This window comes from Leptidea sinapis, chromosome 18, assembly GCF_905404315.1.
Source record: "Leptidea sinapis chromosome 18, ilLepSina1.1, whole genome shotgun sequence".
Taxonomy (NCBI): Eukaryota; Metazoa; Arthropoda; class Insecta; order Lepidoptera; family Pieridae; genus Leptidea; species Leptidea sinapis.
In genome coordinates, this window is record NC_066282.1 from 8,725,961 (window position 1) to 8,750,854 (window position 24,894).

Genomic DNA, 24,894 nt, shown 5'->3' on the forward strand with positions numbered 1-24,894 from the left:
TATTGTGCATCACGGATTCAAGAGTTTATCAGCTACTCCTACTTCTCAATCGTTTTGCTTTTAACATTCGGTTTGTCTCGCCTGTCTGTCTGTCCGGATGTAAACACTAACATACATAATTACTTTAAGGGTAAATGTATACACTTTTATAGTAAAGTCCCAGCCACTGTTCAGGCATTATAAATAAATTTAAATGTTTTATTAAAAAATGGCTCTGTCGTAATTCCTACTACTCCACAGCTAAATACCTAAGTGATCGGACAGCCTGGGACTAGATTGTGATTATTTTATAGCGATAGCAATGACACTACAATATTGTTTACTTGATTAAAAAGAGCGCAAAAACAAATAGGAGAGTTTCTTGCGCCGCGTATCTTCTCTGTCAAATCGTCATTTGTTTCCGAAGCGGTAGTAGTGTCTAGTGCGAGTGTCGTGTAATGGAAATGACATCAAAGAGAGTTCTAAAGGAATCAATTTTAGAAAATGAATGCCTTTTATGCCTTTGACTGTCGTTTGGTGTTGAAAAATTCAAACTTCTTCAATACACAGCAATAATCAGCTGGATGATTTAATAATAATAATAACTTGCTCTTCGATACAATCTTGTGCATTTTGAAGTCCCATATTATAAGTATACTCCGGAGCCAGTTCTGAAAAACAGCCGTGCCAAGTTCTACTGACCGATCTATCATCACGGACAGAACTATCATTGCTAATAAGCCTGAAATTGTGTTGGTAGATCGGTTAGAGCGTCGGGCATTTGTTGTTCATATCACCGTTCCGTGTGATGATAACCTTGTGAAAGCTGAAATAGACAAATTGTCGAAGTACCAAGAGCTGGCACACGAGGTTACTGACATGTGGGATGTTGATTCAAAAATAATTGTCCTAAAAGTCGTTTCCGTAAACGGTCTTATAGCAAAAAACCTCGACCATCATCTCAAGAGGCTCTCGCTTAATAACTGGATTAAGGGTCACTTACAGAAAGCACTTTTTTTGGGAACGGCACGCATCGTGCGGAAGTTCCTTAGTCTGTCGCCCTAACCACCGGCGGAATTGTCGTGAACCAACGCCGGCGGGACTATTTTTTGTATTTGTAATATTGTTTTTTTTTTTAATATATATGTTATGTATATAAATGTATAAAGGTGAAATTATAATAATGAGAATAATAATAAATAAATCTATTTATAATGTTCACCACAGAATTAATTGTTATTTTTCCAAGCTATCATTACTTCACAATGATAACTTTTATCTTTGGACGTCTAGCGTGATGTGTTGTAAAACAAATTATTATCATGCCAGTAACGAGTAAAACAATTAACTAATTATAGTTTGATAACAGTCGAAATTAACTGTAAAAAAATAAACAACAAGTAATAGGAAGTTATCGTTTAATAGTAACTTATATAAATTAGATATTTAATGGCAGTTTAGTGCCTGTTATACCTCCACCAGTGGGAGGCTCCTTTGCACAGGATGCCGGCTAGATTATGGGTACCACAACGACGCCTATTTCTACCGTGAAGCAATAATGTGCAGGCATTATTGAGTTTCGGTCTGAAGGGCGCCGTAACTAGTGAAATTACTGAGCCAATGAGACTTAACATTGTAGGTCTCAAGGTGACGAGCGCAATTGTAGCGCCGCTCAGAATTATGCGTTTTTTCAAGAATCCGGAGCGGCACTGCATTGTAATGGGCAGGGCGTATCAATTACCATCAGCTGAACGTCCTGCTCGTCTCATCCCTAATTTTCATAAAAAAAATTAAAAAAAAGAGGCAAGGCAACACGAAACTACGAGAAAAATTTCGTATTTGAAGGATGAAAAAATTGAAATCGAAATATGACGGACCCATGAGGGTCCGTCATAGTTCGTCCCTAATTTTGTAGTTGCCATCAACAATGTGATATTAGAACTAAGACCAAATTTATTACTATTCTCCAAAAAAATTCTTAGAGGTCCGTAAATATGGAGATACCACACTAAACTATACCATACTATACGATACTATAAAAAGATAGATAATGCTACGGTCACACTAGCTCTAGTCTAGTCTCTAGTCTACCATACAAATGATTTGAGTTTTCTTTGTCTTTGTCTTTAAACAATTCGACACGTGACTGCCAGACGTGCCAGATTTTGGCGAGACAACACGTCCTGAGGATGCCTCGTGTAGAGGCGAAACACGTGTCGAATTGTTTAAAGACAAATATTGGCGGAATTAACACTAAAGAAAACTCAAATCATTTGTATAATTATGGATTTCCGCATAGTAACGCCTAGATCATTGAATTGTCCTAACCGTCTACCGTCGACTATTTCAGATTTAAGAATTATAAAACAACATATCGTCGCGCTAACACGGGCGAGATAATTATCAGTACGATAAGGAAAACCGCCTGCTAAGTCACCACATGGCTAAAAATACATAGGTATAAATGGCGGCACATAAGTCTAGCGCTGAACGAAATGTGGAGGGGATAGCTGCGCATGGGTACTGTCGCGCACGCATTACAAATACAGTAGAACGCGCTTAAGGCTGGGCGCAAACGTTCGGTAACCGGATTAGGTTTCCTGATCAGGAATTCAGATTCGGAATTCCGTGAGACTAGCGCAAACGTCCGGTTTTTTACGACCAGTACGAATAGAGACGCTTATGAAAGCACACGCAAGTATTATTATGGACGATGAAGACGGATTGATTACTATTGCACTTTTACTGGCGCTAAACAAGAAGAAGAGGAATCGTCGTTACTGGGTACGCCCGTTGAATACTCGGAGATTAACAGATAGTCAATTTTATCTCAAAATAGCAAGATTACGAGAATTCTTCAAATATTACAGGATGTCAGTGAAATCATTTGATGAGTTTCATAATGGCATACGAGAGAAAATTAAATTTGTTACCAACGACGAGTCTACAGACGTCCACTCGCTACAAAGCTCGCGCGAATCTGAATTGAAATTCCTGATCAGGAAACCTAATCCGGTTTCCGAACGTTTGCGCCCAGCCTAATACGATTTCTGGTATACTATGCCATTTTACGCCAGTTGCTGTAACTTCAGACATGTGTTCATACGATTCGTCATCCCGTTTAATACGCCATATACGCAAACAGCAGAAGAACAAGAACTCCTGATACTGCATGGTTGTCCTGGATATTCTTCCATTGATGATCTTATAGAGAATGTGATTAACACACAAAAAGGAGCCCTACGTAAGAATGATAAAGACAGAGACAAGAGGAGTCAGCTCCGATAAGATATTAAAACATACCCCCTTATTCATAATGGTCCGCTAACTTTAAACAGCCGCTAAGGAGTGTTTTTTCTCATTCTGATTTAGGTCAATAGAAGAAGACAGAGTGAGAATTAGCAATGCTTTAAGTTAGCAGACTATTATGAATAAGGGGGTTAATATTTTGTAGTATTTTATTTCCCTATCCCGTATAATACACTTTCTCGCTTAAGACGCGTTTTTGGTTGGGTCCTGTGAAATCGTTTTAAGCGGGTTTTACTGTATTACTTCTATTAATTAATAGTAAAATAATATTAATGACATTATTTTTATGTAGGGTAGGGTAGGTACTGTTGCGAGCGCAAATATTATACTATGAAAAATATTTAATGTTAAAGTGTTAAGTACTTCTGTACAAAGTACAATTACGTGCTAGAGTCGTCAAAGAAATTCTCAACAATAGAATATGTGTGTAAGTGTTTGCGTGAGTGTGTATGCGACCGTGTGTGTGTTTTTAACAGACCAACTCAAACTTACATAAAACAACAAAAAAATAACAGCTTATAACAATACAATTCAGAACGTGACTGTACACTGCAAGTGCCCGGGGTGCCGTATCGATACGGGGGACGGAATACGACTGGCGAGCCAATCGGCACTACGCAAGCTCGCTCTTCATCTCTCTAGCCCCCACTAGATTTTTTTTATGAAAATAAGACACGAGACGAGCAGGACGTTCAGCTGATGGTAATTGACACGCCCTGCCCATTACAATACAGTGACGCTCAGGATTCTTGAAAAACCCAAAATTTCTGAGCGTCCCTACAACTGCGCTCGTCACCTTGAGACGTAAGATGTTAAGTCTCATTTGTCCAGTAATTTCACTAGCTACGGCGCCCTCCAAACCGAAACACAGTAATGTTTAAACATTACTGCTTCAGGGCAGAAATAGGCGCCGTTGTGGTATCCATAATCTAGCCGGCATCCTGTGAAAAGGAGCCTCCCACTGGTAAAAATACCTTAATTTTGGCTTCTGCGCAATAACGGACGCGCAAGACTTACGTGCCGCCACCTATAAGTGCCGTTTGATTTTATTTAATGTAATTAACTATGCCATAAAGCAAAAACATAATAATTAAAATAAGTGCTAACAGTAAAACATTTCCGTTTTACCAGTTTTACTTTAAGTATTTATATTTACAGCTGTAATTATTTCCTTGTGCAGTTATAGTTATCACTAAACATTTCTATCTTTTACAATATAAATATGTCAGTAAGAGTTTTTGTGCCGTTTGGTGTCGTGATGAAATATTGTTCAAACGTTTTAATTTATTAAAATTTTAAAATTTGTTCTTTGCTCAACTCTCATGAAGCCACAACCTGAGAGTTGAACAAAGCATACAAGCTTTAATGACGATACGTCACTCGAACGGTAAGCTCAGTTGGTTAGAGCACTGGCACGGAACGTCAGAGGTTGTGGGTTCGAGTCCCGCATCATTCATAAAATTTTATTTTTCAAATTTTATTTGTGTATTAATCCTAGAAGTAAGGGTTATCACTTTAAAAACATAACAAATTGTTTGGATTTACAAGAGCGCCATCTCAAGTCAATTTCCTAATATGCAAATATTGGGGTTGAGCAGGTTATCAAATGTAAATTGATCCTGTAGATGAAGCCACAACCTGAGAGTTGAACAAAGAATACAAGATTTTATGACGATACGTCACTCGAACGGTTAGCTCAGTTTGTTAGAGCACTGGCACGGAACGCCAGAGGCCGTGGGTTCGAGTCCCGCATCTTTCATAAAATTTTGTTTTGCAAATTTTATTTGTATTTTCAAATTTGATATATTTTTTATTATAAACAAAGTATCCGGTTCACCGGCAGTGCGACCACAGAGTAACGGTCGAGCAGAGGCTCATATTCGACGATGAATTAAATTATAGATATTAGAGATAGGCTTCCGGTAGTCGAAACATTTCTATTCAAAATTACCTCCTCTGTAAGGATCTTTTAAAATTAATAAAACTATTAATAGTTTTTGAGCTATTCACAAAACACTAAATGATACCTTTTTTCATCGTTTGTTAATAACAATTAAAAAAATTTATGTCCTAATAGATACTTTTGATAAATTTTTCTAGACGGCATTCCAAAGCGAATGAACCATCGCTCATATTTTTAGAAGCATTATCAAGAATACATGTTTATGAACTTGTTAACTAGCCTACTTACTACACACTAAACTGTTTGATTTCACACAGGAGTTCAACGTTTAACTGTCGATTCTGGCGTTGCCTTAATTCATATTAATTGGTCCATTTATAACATTGTAACGTCTGACTATTTGTTACATCAATTCGCATAGATTGTATTAAAAATAACTGTTAATATTAATATAAATGTGTTGTAGTGAGTTTCTTGCCACTTCTTCTCATTACTGCTCAACTTTTTCGAAGTGGTTAGTAAATGGTAAAATGTTAATGACACTTCACATAAGTGTAATTTTTTACTTACATGAATACTTATTTACATTTGATTTGATAATGCTGTTAGCAATTTCATTATTGGTAGTATCAGAACTAATCTATCTATCTATATCAGTATACCCGGTTCAGAACTCAGAACATATATTTATGCCGCAAAACCGACATGGGTGTATGTGTCATCGACCAGACACCCACACGCCTAATAAAGGATAAACTCTTTAAGATACGTAAATAGATCTTATGTAAAAACTTAGTATCCAACTATGATATGTTGGAATCATTGTTTGACCAATGAGCATTCAGCGCCCCGCGCCCGCTCACCTTAGTTGGTTGAGTGAATTGTTTGCAATGCCAATATAGGTATTAGTAGTAGGGAGTATACTGTTATATACACTTTTATATACATATTTCAAAACATCAGGAATTATTCCGAAAAAAATGGTCCCTGTTGTTATAATAAAATTGTTTCACAGTGGAACTGTCAAACCGTGCGTCACTAAATTCTCTCATACAAAATATGTCCATACAAAACAAATATTTAAAATAAAAATAATTATGGGTCCCAAATCGAAATAAAAGCTACCCTATCTCTCAAGTTGGACTGGTGACAAGGAGTCCATCGCGGACAAACAACGTGTCACGTAATTTATATAAATTAAGACTAGCTGACCCGACTGACGTTGTTCTGTACATAATAAATAAAATACGGTATGAATTTGTCCATAATATTTCATAGCATCAAGAATTATTTCCTAAAATATGCTTGCTGTTGTTGAAACGAAATTGTTCCACAGTAGAACTGTCAAACAGTGCGTCAAAAAGATATCTCGTAGAAAATATGTTCATACAAATAAATATTGGAAATAAAAATAATTATGGGTCCCAAATCGAAATAAAAACTATGCTATCTCTCAAGTTAACTAAACTGAACTCGATAAAGTAATCCCTATTAAAATCCATACATTCGTTTAGGAGTCCATCGCGGACAAACAACGTGTCACGTAATTTATATATATTAAAGATTATAACAATAATATCAAGCGTTCAAGAAGTACTTGTACTAAACAGTCAATGAAGCATCAGAAAAGATAACCAAGTATTTGTTTAATCTATGAACATTAACCAAAGATAATACAAAATAGATAGATATATTAGAATGTGTCTCTGAAATGTGTTATTGCAAGTAAATAATTATACATGACTCAGACCGTTATATAATATAATATTTATTTTATCGTTTTCAAGGTAAACATTAATTTACGAGGTAATTTACGGCAACATATTTAAATTTTATTGCGTGTATAAGTCAAATGAACTAAATTATTTTATGTTATATTATACACCGCTGGTTTAGTTTAACAAATTAATATAAATGTTTATTTATTTTGGAATTTATATACAAATGTCTTCAGTCAGGAACGAAACACACAAAAATTTTATGACTAAGTTTGTGGACACTACCTCATATTTAATTAAACTACTGTATTGGTTTTTAGCGATTATTATTAATTTTTTTTATGGCGACTACGTACCTACCGGAATACCTACCTACGCAGTGTTGGTAGTCCCCCCACAAGATGGACCGACGATCTGGTCAAGATCGCCGGAATACGTTGGATGAGGGGACCGATCGTCGTGGAAATCTTTGGGGGAGGCCCTTGTTCAGTCAGCAGTGGACGTCTTCCGGCCGATGATGATGATGATTGATTTTTAAATATATTATACCTTACATTTTTCACTATGAGATCCTTACTTTATTCGTACTGACATCTTCAAAAAGGAGAAGGTTCTCAAATCGATTGGTATATTTTTTTTTGCACAAGACCCTAAACACCCGGAGCAAGCGTAATGTAATCTATATCTTCTATATATATAATGAAAATGGTATTTGTTTGAGGCTCAATCACACCTAAACCACTGATCGTATCGACAAAAAACAACCACCATTCGATGCGAAATTTATCCTAGATAGTTTATGGCTATTTTTTTATTGTATTTGTAACTAGCCGACCTGGCAAACGTTGTTTTGCCATATAAATTATATATGTAAACCTTCCTTGAGCTTCAACGAATCTATGACAAAAGATTTCATTGAGATCGGTCGAATAGTTTCGGATTTATTAGGGAAAATACAAATATACATTCTCTTTTATATATATGTAGATAAGATCAATAAAATTTAATTTATTTCCTTTTAAAATTCGCCCAGCGAAACGGGCGGGAACGGCTAGTCTACAAATATATAATGAAAATGGTCTTTGTTTGAGGTTCAATCACGCCTAAACCACTGATCGTATCGACAAAAAACAACCACCATTCGATGCGAAATTTATCCTAGATTGTTTATGGCTACTTATTTCAATATGCCGACGTTGGGTCATTAATTTATTTCCTTTTAAAATTCGCCCGGGCGGGAACGGCTAGAATAGGTTTATAAATAGGCAACGGTGGTCTCGCAAGGGATTGACACTTATTACGTTTCTATTACACTTACCGTCTTTTAACAAGTCCCTTTGGAAGCAGTATGACCCTGGCATTGGTCAGGTTGTACAGACGGTGCTGGTAGAAGTTCACTTTATCTATTTTCTCGTCCCAAAGAGCTCGTTTCGCAATCTTCGTCCGCGTGTACGATATTCGCAGATTGCAGCCTGCAAAATAGCAAATGATTTATATTCTATACTAGCTGATGCCCGCGACTTCGTCCGCGTAGATAAAGGGTTTTAAAAAATAATAAGCAAGTTTGGAATTGAAGATTATCCTCGTGTCGAATTCAAATTTCCGTTTTCGCACCCGCTGCCAATATATTATATAAATCTTATTTCGAGGAACCTTGCTCTGGCAAACTAAACCTACTATTGGTATAGTTATAGCTCATCGAAGTGAATTTCAGTTTTTCACAAATCCCGCGGGAATCATAGATATTTCCGGGATAAAATGTAGCCTATGTCCTTTCCCAAGCTCTAGTCCATCGCTGTACCTAATTTCATCAAAATCGGTTCAGTAGCTCCGGCGTAAAGGCGTAACAAACAAAGTTACATTCACATATTTTATAATATTAAATAGGGATTACTAAAGTCACAATTAAGATTTGAATCACACACTAAGTTTTATTTTTGTGAAAATCTTTCATAATAATATTATTTCCCAAAACTCGAGCAAGAATAATACAAAACATTTTATTTATTTGTTTCTACATTTTTAATAAAAACAGAGGAGCTTTGGTTATATTATTTAAACGAAGGACAATTGAAATTCTTAACGCTAAAAACACAAGCTTGTTTTCAAATGTACGCATAAAAAAAACTCAACAGTAGTATTTGAGCTAAGATCCCGTTTGAGATTTAATCATACAACATTCACAGTAGATATATTTGCATACGTAATATTCTTTATCTAAGTCATTTACATAGAAACTCGGATAATATTGAAATTACCACAGTATTATGATAAACTCTTCTACAGCTTAGATAAGCAAGTCAGGTATAGTTTGTCAATAGTTTTAGAAGATATATTATTTCACATACTTTCTACTGCTATAGATTATAGCGATGTTTCTACATTTTCAAGGAATAAAAGATTCACAAATAAAATTTGAAAACATAATTTTATGACTGATGCGGGAGTCGAACCCAGGACCTCTCGCGTTCCGTGCGAGTGCTCTCCCACTGAGCTAATCGTTCGAGTGACGTATCGTCATAAAATCTTGTATGCTTTGGTCAACTCTCAGGTTGTGGCTTCACAGAAGTGAGGGTTATCACTTTAAAAACATGACAAAATGTTTAGATTAGCAAGAGCGACATCTCAAGTCAATTTCCCGTAATATGCAAATATTGGGGTTGAGCAGGTTATCAACTGTAAAGTAGATCTTGCAGATGAAGCCACAACCTGAGAGTTGAACAAAGCATACAAGATTTTATGACGATACGTCTTTCGAACAGTTAGCTCAGTTGGGAGTAGGGTTGCCAACTTTTTTTTCAAGAAATAAAGTATATTCAGGTCTGTTAAGAATATTAAACAGTATTTTAGAAATATGAACAGTATTTTATTTATTTATTGTTTTAAATACATATTTTTTTAAATTCTCGCACTACTTACTAATTTAATGTTGTTTAAAGACTCGCCACAATTATAACTAAAATTAAAATAAATGAGGTAATTCACGGTCCACGTAAAAAAAAGGTTAAGTATATGTCCTGAGAATGAGAACCAGAACGCATACACTCGCATGTTTGTCACTGACAGTCTTGAATATTTGACATTGACAGATTCGTCCAGAAACTCGGTGTGATTTGTTTGTGGCTACGCTCACACTGTGAAGCAGTGAGCGCCTTCTGACTAAATAAAACAAAGTGTGAGCGAGTAAGTATAACACATAATGTGTTTGCATGCTGTAAACAGTGTTTTGTATACTTAATTTTTGTTCAACAGTAAAAAGTATAATTTAGTGAAAAACAGTATAATACTGTTGAAAACAGTATAGTTGGCAACCCTAGTTTGGAGAACACTCGCACGGAAAGCGAGAGTTCGTGGGTTCGCGTCCCGCATCATTCATAAAATTTTGTTTTCATATTTTATTTGTGTATTAATCCCAGAAGTGAGGGTTATCTTTATCACTTTAAAAACATAACAAATTATAATAGATTCGGGACATTTGTTCACAATTGAGTACAAATACAAAAAAAAAACTGTGCAGCGACATTGGTTAGAAACGGCGAGGTTTGTTCCATCAAGATAAAACGCCGGCTCACATATCCCGCCTTGTTATGGCTGCCATTCGAAACGCTGGTTTCAAAATACTCTAGCAACATTCATATTATATATACAATATATACAGGGTGTCCCAAAGTTATGGGACATGAAGGGAAAGTACCTTAAATATCGAAGATGGGCTATTTTACTGAAAGAAGACTTTATGTTATTTTTAAAAATTAGTAATTCTGCATTCAAAGATTTTCTAAAAATTACTTGCCTCGTCTGGGAATCGAACCGACTTAAATGTAAAAAAAAAATACAATACCTACTCATATGATGCCAATCGAAAGAATGGCCAAAAACTTATAACTCTTCTTAAGTAACATAGTATTTTAAAAGAAAGGAACAACGTAAAATGAATGTTTTCCTACTGGGATTGGTACGAATGGACCGATTAGATGAATATTTTTTAGAAAATCTTTGAATGCAGAATTACTAACTTTTAAAAATAACATAAAGTCTTATTTCAGTAAAATGGCCTATCTTCGATATTTAAGGTACTTTCCCTTCATGTCCCATAACTTTGGGACACCCTGTATACTTACAAGGTTCAAGGCTTATTTGAAAGGACAGATTCGAAGACGATGACGATCATATTCTTGATAATGTTCTATATTATGTTCATAAGCACATTGAGGAATTTGCTAGAAACTGCGACAATCATAATGTTAACACGAGGAACAAACATAAACTTGTTATGCCTAATCTATTTTGAGAAAATTGCAACGCCGTTGAAAATTTTGTGTTAAATCAAGAGCGGCACTACATTGCAATGGTAACCTCCAAGATGATTTATACGTATAGATAGAGCCTCTTGCTGTGCTATTCAACTCATGAAAACAGGCCAGGTTTAGTAGTTTAGTATGTGTGGCAAGCTATGTAGCTTATCACCTTACATTCACGATTTGTGCGTGCATTACTCATAATAGAAGTTAAATGTTAACCTCAATTTTATTCGACGTTTTCACAGCTGTCACAGTCAGTCTAGACAAAAATCTTAGGAGAAACACATTCACTATCAGTTGAACATCATGCTCGTCCCATAAAAATAACACTACAATAAGACCTAGGATAACATTAGCCTCTAAAATACGCTACTTAGTTGCAAAAAAATTGAGGTACTAAGTTAGCTACTCAAAAATTGAGGTTAAACGTTAACCTCTATTTTTCTTCGACGTTTTCACAGCTGTCACAGTCAGTCTAGACAAAAATCTTAGGAGAAACACATTCACTATCAGTTGAACATCATGCTCGTCTTTTAAAATTAACACTAACATAAGACCTAGGATAACATTAGCCTCTAAAATACGATACAATAAAAAAAATTATAACTCACCCTCCAACTTCATAAATGCTGTCGTCGTTTGGTTTATATGGTAGGTGGTAGGGTCGTAGCTCGGAAACCTGTAGTGATTAATCCAGCCCTGTTCAAATTATTGTCATTATTAATAATATATACCCTAATACTATTACATTAAGACAGTAAGTTGATTGCCTCGCATTTTGAATGAATCATACGATATCAACGTAAACAAACGAGGGTGGGAATAACCTAACATTACAGTCAAAGATATCAAAATATCTTAGTCATAAGTCATACTCTACAAAACTTCTAAGATTGACTCTGAGTTAAAAATGTATTTTTTTTAATGTGAGGTAAGTGATAACTGTCAGTTTTTGTTATGGGGATCACCTTTGTTTTTTTCTCTTATGTCCGTTAGTCTTTTTCATAACAAAAACTGTGAAAAAACTTAAGTGGAAATGGACGGGTCATATGATCAGAGGCCCAAACAAGTGGTCACAGAAACTCACCCATTGGTACCCGAGAGATGCTAAAAGAAAGAGAGGCAGACAGATACTCAGGTGGCAAGATGACATAACAATGGTGACAAGCTAGACACATTGTTAAAAAATAGAGGAAATAAAAAAAATAAACATGTTACTACATAACTAATATCTAGAAATAAAAGCTATCTTTATCTTTAAGTGATAACTGTCACAACTGTTGCATCACCAAAGGAACTGCAGGAATACGAAAGTACACAGTACATACTCTTTGAAGGTACAAATGTCAAAAGGAGTAGGCAAATGTGCCAAGAAGTTTGTTCCACAGTTTCGTGTACAGAACTGTATAGTAGTAAGAAAGATCCTGAAAAATTCCACTTTCGCACGACACGCCACAAATTCGGATATCATCCCGACTATCTGTATGTATGGAGGTCCTCCACAGCGCGGTTTTCAAGGCGCTTTCTTCCACGTACTACAAAGCTATGGAATGAGCTTTGATACGACATGGGTACCTTAAAAAAAACGGGTACACGTACCTTAAGGGCCGGCACCGCTCCTGTGATTCCAACTGTGTTGTAAAAGAATGTGGGTGGCAGTGATCACTTAACACCAGGAGACCCGTACGATCATTGGAGGACAAATGAGCTTTTCCAAAAAAAAACAGCACTGTGAAAGACTCACACTGTGGTGAGGTATTCTATAATTTAAATTGTTGTAGCATTCCAAAAGTTGATCACAGTATAGACATTTTTAATGATAAATTATCTTCGTCTTGGAACAGACTTCGGACACTGCTATGTTGCTAGGCAGGAATATTCACAGTTCAAAAAAATTTTGCTTCTTGTAATATAAGTAAATAATAAGTTTTGTTAATTTTAATTCATATCCACTTTAGTTTATACCAATTACCCCCTTATTCATAATGGTCCTCTAACTTACAGCCGCTTAGGAGTGTTTTTTCTCATTCTGACTTAGGTCAATAGAAGAAGACAGAGTGAGAATTAGCAATGCTTTAAGTTAGCAGACTATTATGAATAAGGGGGTTAAAATTTAAAATTTATTTGTTTGTATGTAATATTTACATGTAGTTGTTGCCTGTGGGTACAATAAAACTTAGATTTATATGTATTTAGAATAAAATTAAATGTAAATGTAATAATTTAAGTTAGTGCTAATTGTGTTGGTGACGCTAATAAATGAATAAAAATAAAATAAATTATTGTTTATACATACCTCATACTTTTTTAAGGGTGTATGTTCTTTGACTGATGGTATGGTGTATGCGACAGGAGTCATACTACTCCTCTTCAACTGAATGAAACTACCACTACTTGGTTCCCATTCACTGAAGTATGTGTCCAGTACCCACCGTTTCACTTCACACACAACACTAAACACCCATATACCTAACCAAAATCCATTCCAAATATTTGCATTAGGAAATAATAAATAATTTATTAATAATAGGATAGTTAAAAAGTACATTGTAAAGTTGAGGAAGTAAGTCTTCTTTTCCTTTTGTTGAGAATCCGGCTTGTGAAGATTGTTCTTGCTTGGCGGCAAGCCAAAATTAGACGGCGGTACTGGAGTTGGTAAATTGAAGTTTAATTCAACAGGTATATCATTTTCAGCTGAATTCAAATCCCCATATGAATCTATTGTATCTTCTAAAGCTTCAATACCAGATTCAACTTCAAAACTATTATCATTTAACACTTTCTTCGTTAATTCCGTTTCACTTATTCCTAAAAGAAACAAATTTCAATAGACAAACATAAAAATGTATAAATTTGTAATTAATATTGAGAAATATACTAACTTAAGTTCTTCTGCGTGTCATCACTAGAATCAGAATGGTTTTTCGTGTTGCCATTATCACATATTTCTTTCTCTATAACCTTGGCAGTTACTGGTTGAGTCACTTCTGATAAGTTTTGTAGGCTGCTATCAAGAGATGATACCTGTTGATAAAACAGTACTAAAGTGTTTGACAATTTTTAATCTGTTGCTTGTTAGAATTTATTTGATACTAGCTGACCCGGCAAACATTTTTTTGCCATATAAATTATTTTTAGAGTTTAACCGTTTCTTGGACATTGCAACATTACTTTATTTTTCTAAAATAAATGTTAAAGTTACTCCTTATCACATCAGCTACCTTCCAATAAAAGTCCCGAATATTGGTCTAGCCATTTCAGAGATTAGCCGGATCAACAGACAGACAGACAACAATTGTTAAAAATGTTATTTTGGTGTATGTACCAATATATATTCCGTATATATATTCATATACAGTAAAAAACGGTTATTTCTATATTACAAACAGACACTCCAATTTTATTTATTTGTATAGATTAAAAAGTAATCAAAAATAATTCATAACAACAGATATTTTATTGAAAAATAACTGCAAATATTGTACACATATTTTATTGAATAATGAAATTAATACAGTAGAACCCGCTTAAGCGTGATTATACGCTTAATACGATTTCTCCCAAAATACGCCATTTTACGTCAGTCTCTGAACGTAAGGCATGTTTTCATACATTTCTTAACACTTATAATATGATTCGTCATTTTGTTAAATATGCCTAATTTGCCAACAACATAAGAACAAGAAACCCTGATTCTGCTCCTGGTTTCCTGAATATTTTTCTATTGCTGACAATGTGTCACCCTACGGAATTCAATGAATCTGAAGTTGAAGATCTTGTTGAGAATGTGAATAAAACTCAAAAAGGAGCCCTAAGTGAGAATGATAAAGACGAAGAGGAGTCAACTCCGATTTTGTCAATCACCCAGACATTATCAGCTGTTAGTGATTGAAGATGCCTTGAAGCATTGTTAAGGAAAGACGCACTGCAAAAGTTAAATTACGTTGAAAACCTTGTTAATTGCTAATGCATCAAATAAATTTTCTGTGAATACAAAATAAGTGAGTAATTTAAATAATGTAATAAAAATTACTCTATTTATTGAATTTAATATAATAATGTATAATTTAATACCTACATATACAATATTAGAATATAATAGCATGTAGTGTACAAATAAAAATTGAAAAACAAAATTTTATGAACGATGCGGGATTGTTATCACTTTAAAAACATAACAAATTGCTTAGATTTACAAGAGCAACATCTCAAGTCAATTTCCTAATATGCACATATTGGGGTTATCAACTGTAAAGTAGATCCTGTAGATGAAGCCACAACCTGAGAGTTGAACAAAGCAAACAGAATTTTAACGAGGCGGTACTCGAACAATTAGGACACTTTGTTGGTTGGGTCCCTGTGAAATCATCTTAAGCAGGTTTTACTGTATATATGTTATAAATTTCCACTCGGCATTTAATAGCCTAGCTGCCAAACATTATTTTCAGTGTAACTTTTGTAGGTACCAAGGCTTTATGAAGATGAGGAAATCTCTTGTTCACTGTGCAATTTTTTTAAAGCATCCCATTTTTTGATGGTATGTGATCACTGTCTTTTGAAAATCCAGTTCTACAATATGTGTTCTAGAATTATTAATAAAGCATTGCTTACCTGGTTATCAGTATCACCTATACTTTGTTGATCTAAATCTTTTACAGCTGAATTTTCCTCCGAGTCTGATGTGGAGTTCTCCCTTAATAATGACTTTTCTTTTCCTTCTATATTATAAATTGAGAGATTAATTAGTAAATGAGGTAATGAAACTATAACCAAAATAATAGTGCAGTGTTCAACATAAGGAAATATTACCTTCAACTGAACGAGTTTTCATATCCTCAACAGCTTGGGCTATCTTAAACTTGAAATCATGAAATATCTTCCATGTTTCATTAGGTTCTTTCACATCAGAACTTTCTGATGTACTCCTTTTACCAAGCCTGTTTAGATAATCTTTCATTGGAGAAGCTGTTACATCTTTAGATGGAGTCTTAGATTCTTCTGGTGGCTTCTCACATTTTACATCTTCCACTTTTTCTACAGGTTTTTCAGACCTCATGGATTTAAAATATTTATCTATGATAGAAGATGATTTTTCTGTTTTCTTTGGGCTAGCATTCTCATTTTTTATTGAAGTATCTGTGATTTGTGGTGGTTGATCCTCATTACAAGCTTGAAATAATTCCTCTAGCTCTTCATTATTAGCATTATATCTAAACGAAAGGCCTGCGTTTGGCGTTTTTGCTAAAGAAATAAATGCAGGTTAATAATATCTAAATAATTTAGTAAGAAATACATTTTTCTTTTCATTGTTTGACTCAATGTCCTGAAGAAAATTTTCATTACAATGAAGGATATGATCGTAAAAATAAAAATAATATTTAAAAGCAAAATTAATTTTAAGACCTTTCAAGCAGGAACTTATTATTTATTTCTTAATATATTATATTGTATAAATATGCTTAAAGTAACATATAATAATATTATTACAAACAGCTGCTTTATATTTTGTATGTACACTATTTGCTAAATATATTTTATCAGAGATGAAATTCTTACCAGCGCCTGACACATCCATATTCACGAAATTATATTTTAAACACTGCAATCTTGAATCTACATAACTCAATTTATGCGGTAGAACACAACATTTATTTATTAGATTAAAAGATAGTTCACGCGAACCGTATGTATTATAAATCACTAAATATTTTTCTTTCAAGTCGCACACAACTTCAAATGACTTGACAGTTGAGAGTTAACTAGTTGTTGACGTTTAACTTCAAACTCAGAGTTCGAATTGTCATGACACTTAATTCCTCGGAGCATTAATTATTGCTCAGGGAGCATAAAAAACTTAAGTTAAAAACTTAGTTTTAAAATTTGAAAGGTCATAATGATTAAAAACAACAAGATTATTAATTTAAATTTATTTCAAAAACTTATATTTAGCTTATTATAAGATAGGTATAGTTTTTATGATCGTAATCCGAATAATAAAACTCATAAAATAACTTCTATCCGATACTTTACATTCACTGCATAGTAACCATTAAATTCAGTCGTTCATTAGTTCAAACCTCCAATTACGGAGGCTCATCAATACAAATTTTCCATTAATGTTTTGGCATGCATTCACGGACACCAAATAATTCGCCTTGCTTTTATCAATGGAAATTTAAAAATAAAGTCAAAGTTCAGCAAACAATAGATTGGGCGCATGGTTGTCTGTTATTACCTCAATCCCAGTGACTTTGTTTTTATGGGGTTTTAGCAAAAGCATAGTTAACTGTGCAATCGTATTCTTGTTGCCTTTGACAAATTAAAAACTATTTTGTCTCGAGATAAGGGTAGCTCAGGATCGATTGTTATGGCAACCTTTGGGAGAGGCCTTTGTCCAGCAGTGGATGTTTTCCGGCTGAAATGACGATGATGGCTCGACTTTCTGAAAGATATTATGCAGTCAAGAACGTGGTGGACATTTGCAAAAGACCTTGTGTGCGCTCGTTTCGGGGGTCAACGTTTAATGTCTATACAAACTGTTTACTTTTACTAAATTTATTTGGTTTGAAATTTCAACTTCTGTAAGACTGTTGACCAGTATTATGTGAATTTTCATATACTTATTCATATTTTAATATACATACATAACAGTACATTATTATAAATAATTGACAATCACACACATTTTTCAATTGAATAACGAACACAATCAACGTTTTAATAGTACGTCGCTCGGTCGTAAGTCGTACAGGCACGGTATTATTATTTACTTATCACATCCATGAATAAACATATTCCTAGAACCTACGATATTTCATTTACCACCCTAAATGGGGTGTTGTCTTGGAATATATTGAAATATTGTTCGTTGTACTGCTATATTTTGCTGGCTGATGATAGACTTGTTGCCAATGCTCAAAATAAAAATAAAAAGTAATAATTGACATTTGACACTTGATAATACGTCTAGCCGTATAAAAGACAGTTGACATTTGACAGCGATAAACAAGCATGATCCCTGTTTTGCTTTCACATTATTTTTAGAACGAGTTGTTTTTCGCGACTATTCTTTGTATTTACAATTTGTATATTAAACTAGTTCGGTGTTTTAACCTTAGATATTTTTAAGTATAAAATGTGAAAAATAAGCCGAAAGTAAAATGAAAGTTTTTCTGTTTTTAGTATTATTGCTAGGTTCTTATGGAGAAGACGTTCTTGATAATGCCAAAAAGGTAGAGAAGCATTAAAATTGAGTTTAGAATAAGTGCCCCACTCGTTTCAGTGTAGGTATTAACAGGAAATTATTTACAGGAAAGCACTGAGCTATCCAGAACACTAGATGAAAGACCCTTACTCTTTACCACTCTTGGTGGTGGTATGATAGCTGTGGAGCCTCATACAGGAAATATTATTTGGAAACTCAAGGATGGTATGTAACATAAGTGAGAAGCTATTGATATTTTAAATGCATATCTATTCTTCTTTTATATATTTTAAGTCAATTATAAATTTTCTAGCTATGATCTAGTTAAATAATCTGTACCTAATAAATAGAATTCAGTACCTAATTTAATTTGCAATACTTTGGAGATTTATGACATTGCAAGATATTGTATGATGTTAAAATATGTGACTATTAAGCACAAATTTAATTGTAGTTCTTGTGGCATATCACTTCACATCTGGGTAATTTTATAACGGTTTTTCCGACATATTCACAGTAGTAGGAATGTAATAAATTAATTTTGTTGGATAAACCACTATTTTAATACCAAAAGAAGTTGCAAATTACTTTCTTTTTATCTGGATTACTACAACACGGCAACAAACTATTGTCTACTAATATTTTTCACATTTTTATAATATTATGGTGGATAGACTTTTATGAATAATTTGGTTTTTATGTTGTTTGTTTTTCACGGTAAACTTAGAGTAAGAATTGTAAAATATTATTTTTGCATGCCTACCCGGCAGATTGTTAGCATCTATGATTATAATGTAACACCAATGTACCCATTCAATCTATGCAATTAAATGACTTGATTTGATAAATAAAAGTGCTGTAAAGCATTCTATCATTCAATAATGAATAGTTCAATAAGAGTGTCTGAAGTTGCTATGTGTAATAAATAAAACTAACTGCTCATTAGCAAAAGGTGAGGATACCTATGTATATATTTGTATGAATAGGTCTACCTAGAACTATTATTTGTTGTAAAACCTATCAAATTTTGAAGGTATTTTTTTTTTAAAGTAAAGTAAGGTAAAATTATCCTCTATAATTATTATGTAAATATTTCTGATGATACCCCAAAAAAACTGACAATCTATAATTACATATAAGCCATCAATTTATCAATGATAAACTGGTTTAAATGATTACCCTCCGAAATCTGCTTTGGTATTGTATATTGTGCTTATCAGTTCATCAGTGTTAATAAGGTTGTAATCTGTACATAAATGTATTTTATATATAAATGAAATTAGTCTGTTTGTGTGTGTTTTGAATAGTGAAGTATTTCTTTTATTTATAATGTCAGTTAAATAACTTTTTACTCGAATGTATATATGGAATTAACAGAATATAACCAGAAATTAATTTTAAAATAATTTCTTCTAATCTCCCGAGCAGTTCTGCAAACATTGACTGTGCTTGTGGATAATAAATTATTAGCTATATTATTAAGTCCTAAAATGTGGTCCTCAAATTCTTTACACATAGACAAAAATACCTCTTCTTAAAAATCCTTAAATAACTTCAGTAAGATTATTTTTTTAATATATTTGTTATTTATTTTGTCACCTAGGAATATATACTCTATAATCCAAAATTACCATTCCATATTCGTGGTTTCTGTATTAACAGCATATTTAGGGAATATATATACCGCAAATAAATAGCTTTTGCTGTATTATATTAAAAATATTAAAATTGTTTTATTGAGTGTATGCTTTGTTTCAGAACCAGTTGTAAAGGTCCCAAATCAGGATGACAATTTGATACCACAATTCCTCCCGGATCCACGACATGGATCCTTGTATATGTATGGCCCGAGAGGAGACAAGCAAATGCTCAAGAAATTACCATTTACAATACCAGAGTTAGTGGCTAATGCCCCATGTCGATCTACAGATGGAATTCTGTATACAGGGAAAAAAATAGATACTTGGTTCATGCTTGATCCAACAACTGGATATAGAGAACACATTTCAGGTACCTATACTAGTATTAACACTATTTTAAGCTTAACTTCTCTAATTACATTAATTTTCAAATTCAAAATCCATACTGAAAATCATTTAATCATATTGCAATAATAGATAGTTATTAACATTTGTATACTACTTCTATGCTACAAAATATACAATAATAAGAATTATTTTAAAAAACATTATCAAACTCCTCCAATATTGTGTGCATATCGGGTAGGTTTGAGAATCGGCCAACATCTATTTTTAACGGACTTTAAAAAAGGAGGATGTTCTCAATTTGTTGGTATTTTTTATTTTTTTAGGTTTGTTACCTCAAAACTTTCGACTGGGTGAACCGATTTTGATTAGATCTTTTTTTATTTGAAAGCTGGTGCTTCCCGTGTGGTCCCATTGTATTTTGGTCCAGATCTGACAATGGCATCCATGAGGAAACCATCAAAGTCTTACATTTGCTATATATATACATACATATAGCAAAGTGGATGATAAATTTACGAATAAATCAATATCGCGCCCACCGATTTCGATGATTGTTTTATTATTGGAAAGGATATAAATTAAAATTAAATAATTAATTAAATAATTCACTAAAAATAATAAAAAATATATTTTTTTAACTAAAACACAACCGACTTCAAAAACTCTATTCCAAAACAATAGATATATGCACTAAAAAGTATAAAAATAATTGAGTATTTTTATACAATATAATTAATTAATCTAATTCAAGTTATGATTATTGTCATTTTTGGAGTCGGTATCATCCAAGATAGGTGTGTAACTACATACATAGTTATAGGTGAGATGTGCTTGAGTTGTGAGGAGGCGAGAGGCGAGAGCGAGTCGCGGCGGAAGGACACCGATTCCAAAAAAAAAATAATCGTAACTAGAATTAGATTAATTAATTAGATTTTATAAAAATACGCAATGTTTTTGTTAAAAAAAAAAAATTTATACCCCATAATGATAAGGGTGACCCACCCCTAAATATTTATTTTTTATTTTTTTGAGCATTCAGCATCAAAAATAATTACAACTTAAAATTTTCATCTGTCTACGATCAACACCTATTTTTATATTCTGTTTCACCCACAGATCCGCAATAGGGTTGCGAGATGGCAATCGTATACAATAACTATCGTAGTACGATAAATTGTATGTACGATATATTTAGTAGGTCTGAGAATTGGTCGTCTATTTTTTGTACCCCAAAAAGTTTAATTATTGAATTTCTTTTATTACTTTATATGGCAATACAATGTTTGCTGTGTCAGCTAGTATGTTATAAAATGCCTTGTTGTATTGCTGGAGAAAATACAAGAGTGCTGCCACTATTCAGGGACCATGTACCTATGTCAGTAAGTTTGCTTAGTTCGCTAATAAGTTTCAAACATACCAATGCTTGAAACTATTTTTTTATGAAAGTAAGGGAAGATACGAGCAGGACGTTCAGCTGATGGTAATTGATACGCCCTGCTCATTACAATGCAGTGCTGCTCAGGATTCTTGAAAAACCTAAAAATTCTGAGTGGCATTACATTTGCGCTCGTCACCTTGAGACGTAAGATGTTAAGTCTCATTTGCCCAGTAATTTCACTAGCTACGGCGCCCTTCAGACCGAAACACAGTAATGCTTACACATTACTGCTTCACGGCAGAAATAGGCGCCGTTGTTGTACCCATAATCTAGCCGGCATCCTGTGCAAATGAGCCTCCCACTGGGAAAGGGAAACTTATTAGCGAACCCATGTGGTGGATTATGTGAGTGAATAAGTAACTTATTTCATGCAGATATATTTTATCTTACAATGGCTTTTTAAGCATTTTGTTTGTAGTATTTTTGAGTCTATGATAAATGGAGATAATTTTACACAGTATTGTTGTTTTTTTTATTTTGAACATCATCTAGTTGGCGTTTATTTTAATTGCTACAAGAATGACAAAGAAGTATGAGAACACTGCGCAACTGCAATAGAAAATTTGGCAAGAATCCATAATGTTGATCCGATGTAGATTCAGGCAGTGATTAATAAGTTACATTATTTAATCTTAGAATATTCTTTTCTATCCATTACTCACCGTTGGGTACAACAGCGGTGGCTTTTGCTGCTGCGAAACAGTAGATAGGCATTAGTTTTAGTAGACTTAACATTTAATGTCTTCATGTCACGAGCGCAATTTTTTTTATGAAAATACGGGACGAGACGAGCAGGACGTTCAGCTGATGGTAATTGATACCCTGTCCATTACAATGCAGTCCGCTCAGGATTCTTGAAAAGCCAAAAAATTCAGAGCAGCACTACAATTGCGCTCGTCACCTTGAGACATAAGATGTCAAGTCTCATTTGCCCAGTAATTTCACTAGCTCCGGCGCCATTCAGACCAAAACAATAATGCTTACACATTACTGCTTCACGGCAGAAATAGGCGCCGTTGTTGTACCCATAATCTAGCCGGCATACTGTACAAAGGAGCCCCCCGCAAATCTCGTAAAATCTATACCTTTCAGAATTTTGGGTGCATTATTATAGTGGCAGGTATTACTAACCATCACGTGATCGATATGTACGTCTCGTCACTTTTGTTCATAAAAACAGTGTAGGCCATGGTGGAATTATGTTAAAATCCATTTTAAAGCTGTTCTATATTTATTGGCAACTACAGATGACTAAAAAGCACGTGGCCCAACATGCTTTATTCAATTTATAAGTAGCAAACAACAAAATCATTAAAGGAATTTGTATATGTGATATAGTTATCAAGAGATAGTATCAGTAATTTCACTATTGGATGCTTTCATTCATTATTGCATACTTAATTTAAATCGTTAAAGAGTATTTGTTGAAAGTAGATATTGGAAGTATAAAATACTTTATTGCTAAGTAATCACCGAAATCGAGTCAAGGACTTGTGCAAAAAAATCCTTATCAATGCATAGAGTATTGAAGATTTCGATTGTCATTACTAGCAATTGAAATTTGAAACAGTCTGAAGGCTTGGTAAAAGCAACTACATACGAGTTACACCAAATTTACATATTGTGGGATATGTACGTGAATTCGATGCTTTATATTCAAATAACAAGGGTCCAAGAATATACCCTTGTGGTATCCCTATACCGAGAGAAGTCCCAGAAGATCTCCTGACATTCACACCGACCCGCTGAATCCTATTATTTCAATATGAGATCAGAAGATCGAGCGCAGATCTTCTTATACCATAGTAAGTTAGCATCCTGACGAGCGTTGAATGTTGAACACAATCAAAAGCCTTAGATAAATCACAGAAGATACCAAGTGTATTCTGGGATTCCTCCCAGGCCTCAAAAATATTCCTGATAAGTTCAACACCTGCATCCCCTAGTAAAGCCAAATTGTTTTATATGAAGTAACTTATAAGTGTTAAAGTGAGAAAGCGTTTGGCTAAAATAAGGTCCGCAACACTTGTGACTCCTCTCGTGTTTGAAGAAACTATGGCCCGTGGTGATCGCATACCATCAGGTGACCAGTGTGTATCCGTTTCCAATAAAAAGGCCTCATCCAACTCCTTCATAAAGTTTAGTACCACCCGCATCACGAGGACTTCTGGCATCCCACAACCGCGCGTTTTGCAAGAAATTTCTTGCCTCGCACAGCCAATTTGTGGAATCAATAACCGGCTGCGGTACTCAGGGACCTTCAAGAAAAAAGCATACTTAAAGGCCGGCAACGCATTTCTTGACACCTGTTATTGCGGATGTCCATGGGCGGCTGCCTCACCTCTCCCCATCCCTTGAGCAAAACATACAGTTTAAAAAAACAGACTGTGGTATGCTTTGTATTATATTGATTATTGTTTGTTTAGGTTTCGACAGATCTCAGTTATTCAATAGAGAGGATGCGCCGACATGCCAGCTGGACAAGAAGCGTAGTGTGTACATCGCGCGAACGGAATACAACATTCTGATGCACGACTCGAAGCATGCTAACCACAAGTGGAACGTCACCTTCTACGATTACACGTCGCACGCTATGGGCAAGGAGATGCTGAACGACTATGGTGAGGGCTATGAGACTAAATAAAAAAAAATTTGTAACGCCAATACAAATAATTTGTTATTTAAAGTAATATCGCGCACTTTTGGGATTAAATAAATGTATAAATTTCATTTACACACCATAACTAACCCTTCCCGCCCACTTGGCTGGGCGAATTTTAAAAGGATATAAATTGAAATTTATTCATCTTATTACAAATTCAATAAAAAAATAAGTAGCCATAAAACATCTATGTAGTATAAATTTCGCATCGAATGGTGGTAGTTTCATGTCGATACGATCAGTGGTTTAGGCGTGATTGAGCCTCAAACAAATACCATTTTTACAATATATATATATATATATGTATATGTCAATACTGGGTCTCGAAATCTCGAGCGATTGCCAGTTTCGTGGTCATCTGGAAGGCAAAGCCAAATTGGCTTCAAAGAAAC

At 34.2% G+C, this 24,894-nt stretch overlaps 2 protein-coding genes across 5 annotated transcripts in view; one reads left to right on the forward strand and one right to left on the reverse strand.

The window, feature by feature from the left end:
* Nucleotides 1-16,928, reverse strand: part of LOC126969526 (testis-expressed protein 2) — a 51,827-nt gene extending 34,899 nt beyond the window's left edge. For all 4 annotated transcript variants that reach the window (XM_050814996.1, XM_050814995.1, XM_050814994.1 and 1 more), the window contains exons 1-7: nt 16,767-16,928; nt 16,020-16,451; nt 15,822-15,928; nt 14,093-14,234; nt 13,507-14,018; nt 11,822-11,909; nt 8,228-8,381 (exon numbers count right to left, since the gene is read on the reverse strand). In XM_050814996.1, the coding sequence (XP_050670953.1) occupies nt 8,228-8,381; nt 11,822-11,909; nt 13,507-14,018; nt 14,093-14,234; nt 15,822-15,928; nt 16,020-16,451; nt 16,767-16,785 (1,454 nt within the window). In that variant the 5' untranslated portion in view covers nt 16,786-16,928. The remainder of the gene's footprint in view (nt 1-8,227; nt 8,382-11,821; nt 11,910-13,506; nt 14,019-14,092; nt 14,235-15,821; nt 15,929-16,019; nt 16,452-16,766) is intronic.
* Nucleotides 16,929-18,232: 1,304 nt separating this feature from the next.
* The window catches only part of LOC126969529 (serine/threonine-protein kinase/endoribonuclease IRE1), a 34,553-nt gene continuing 27,891 nt past the window's right edge, over nt 18,233-24,894 (forward strand). Inside the window, exons 1-4 of the mRNA XM_050815005.1 lie at nt 18,233-18,442; nt 18,522-18,639; nt 20,173-20,424; nt 24,267-24,461. Of these exons, the coding sequence (XP_050670962.1) occupies nt 18,371-18,442; nt 18,522-18,639; nt 20,173-20,424; nt 24,267-24,461 (637 nt within the window). The 5' untranslated portion in view covers nt 18,233-18,370. The remainder of the gene's footprint in view (nt 18,443-18,521; nt 18,640-20,172; nt 20,425-24,266; nt 24,462-24,894) is intronic.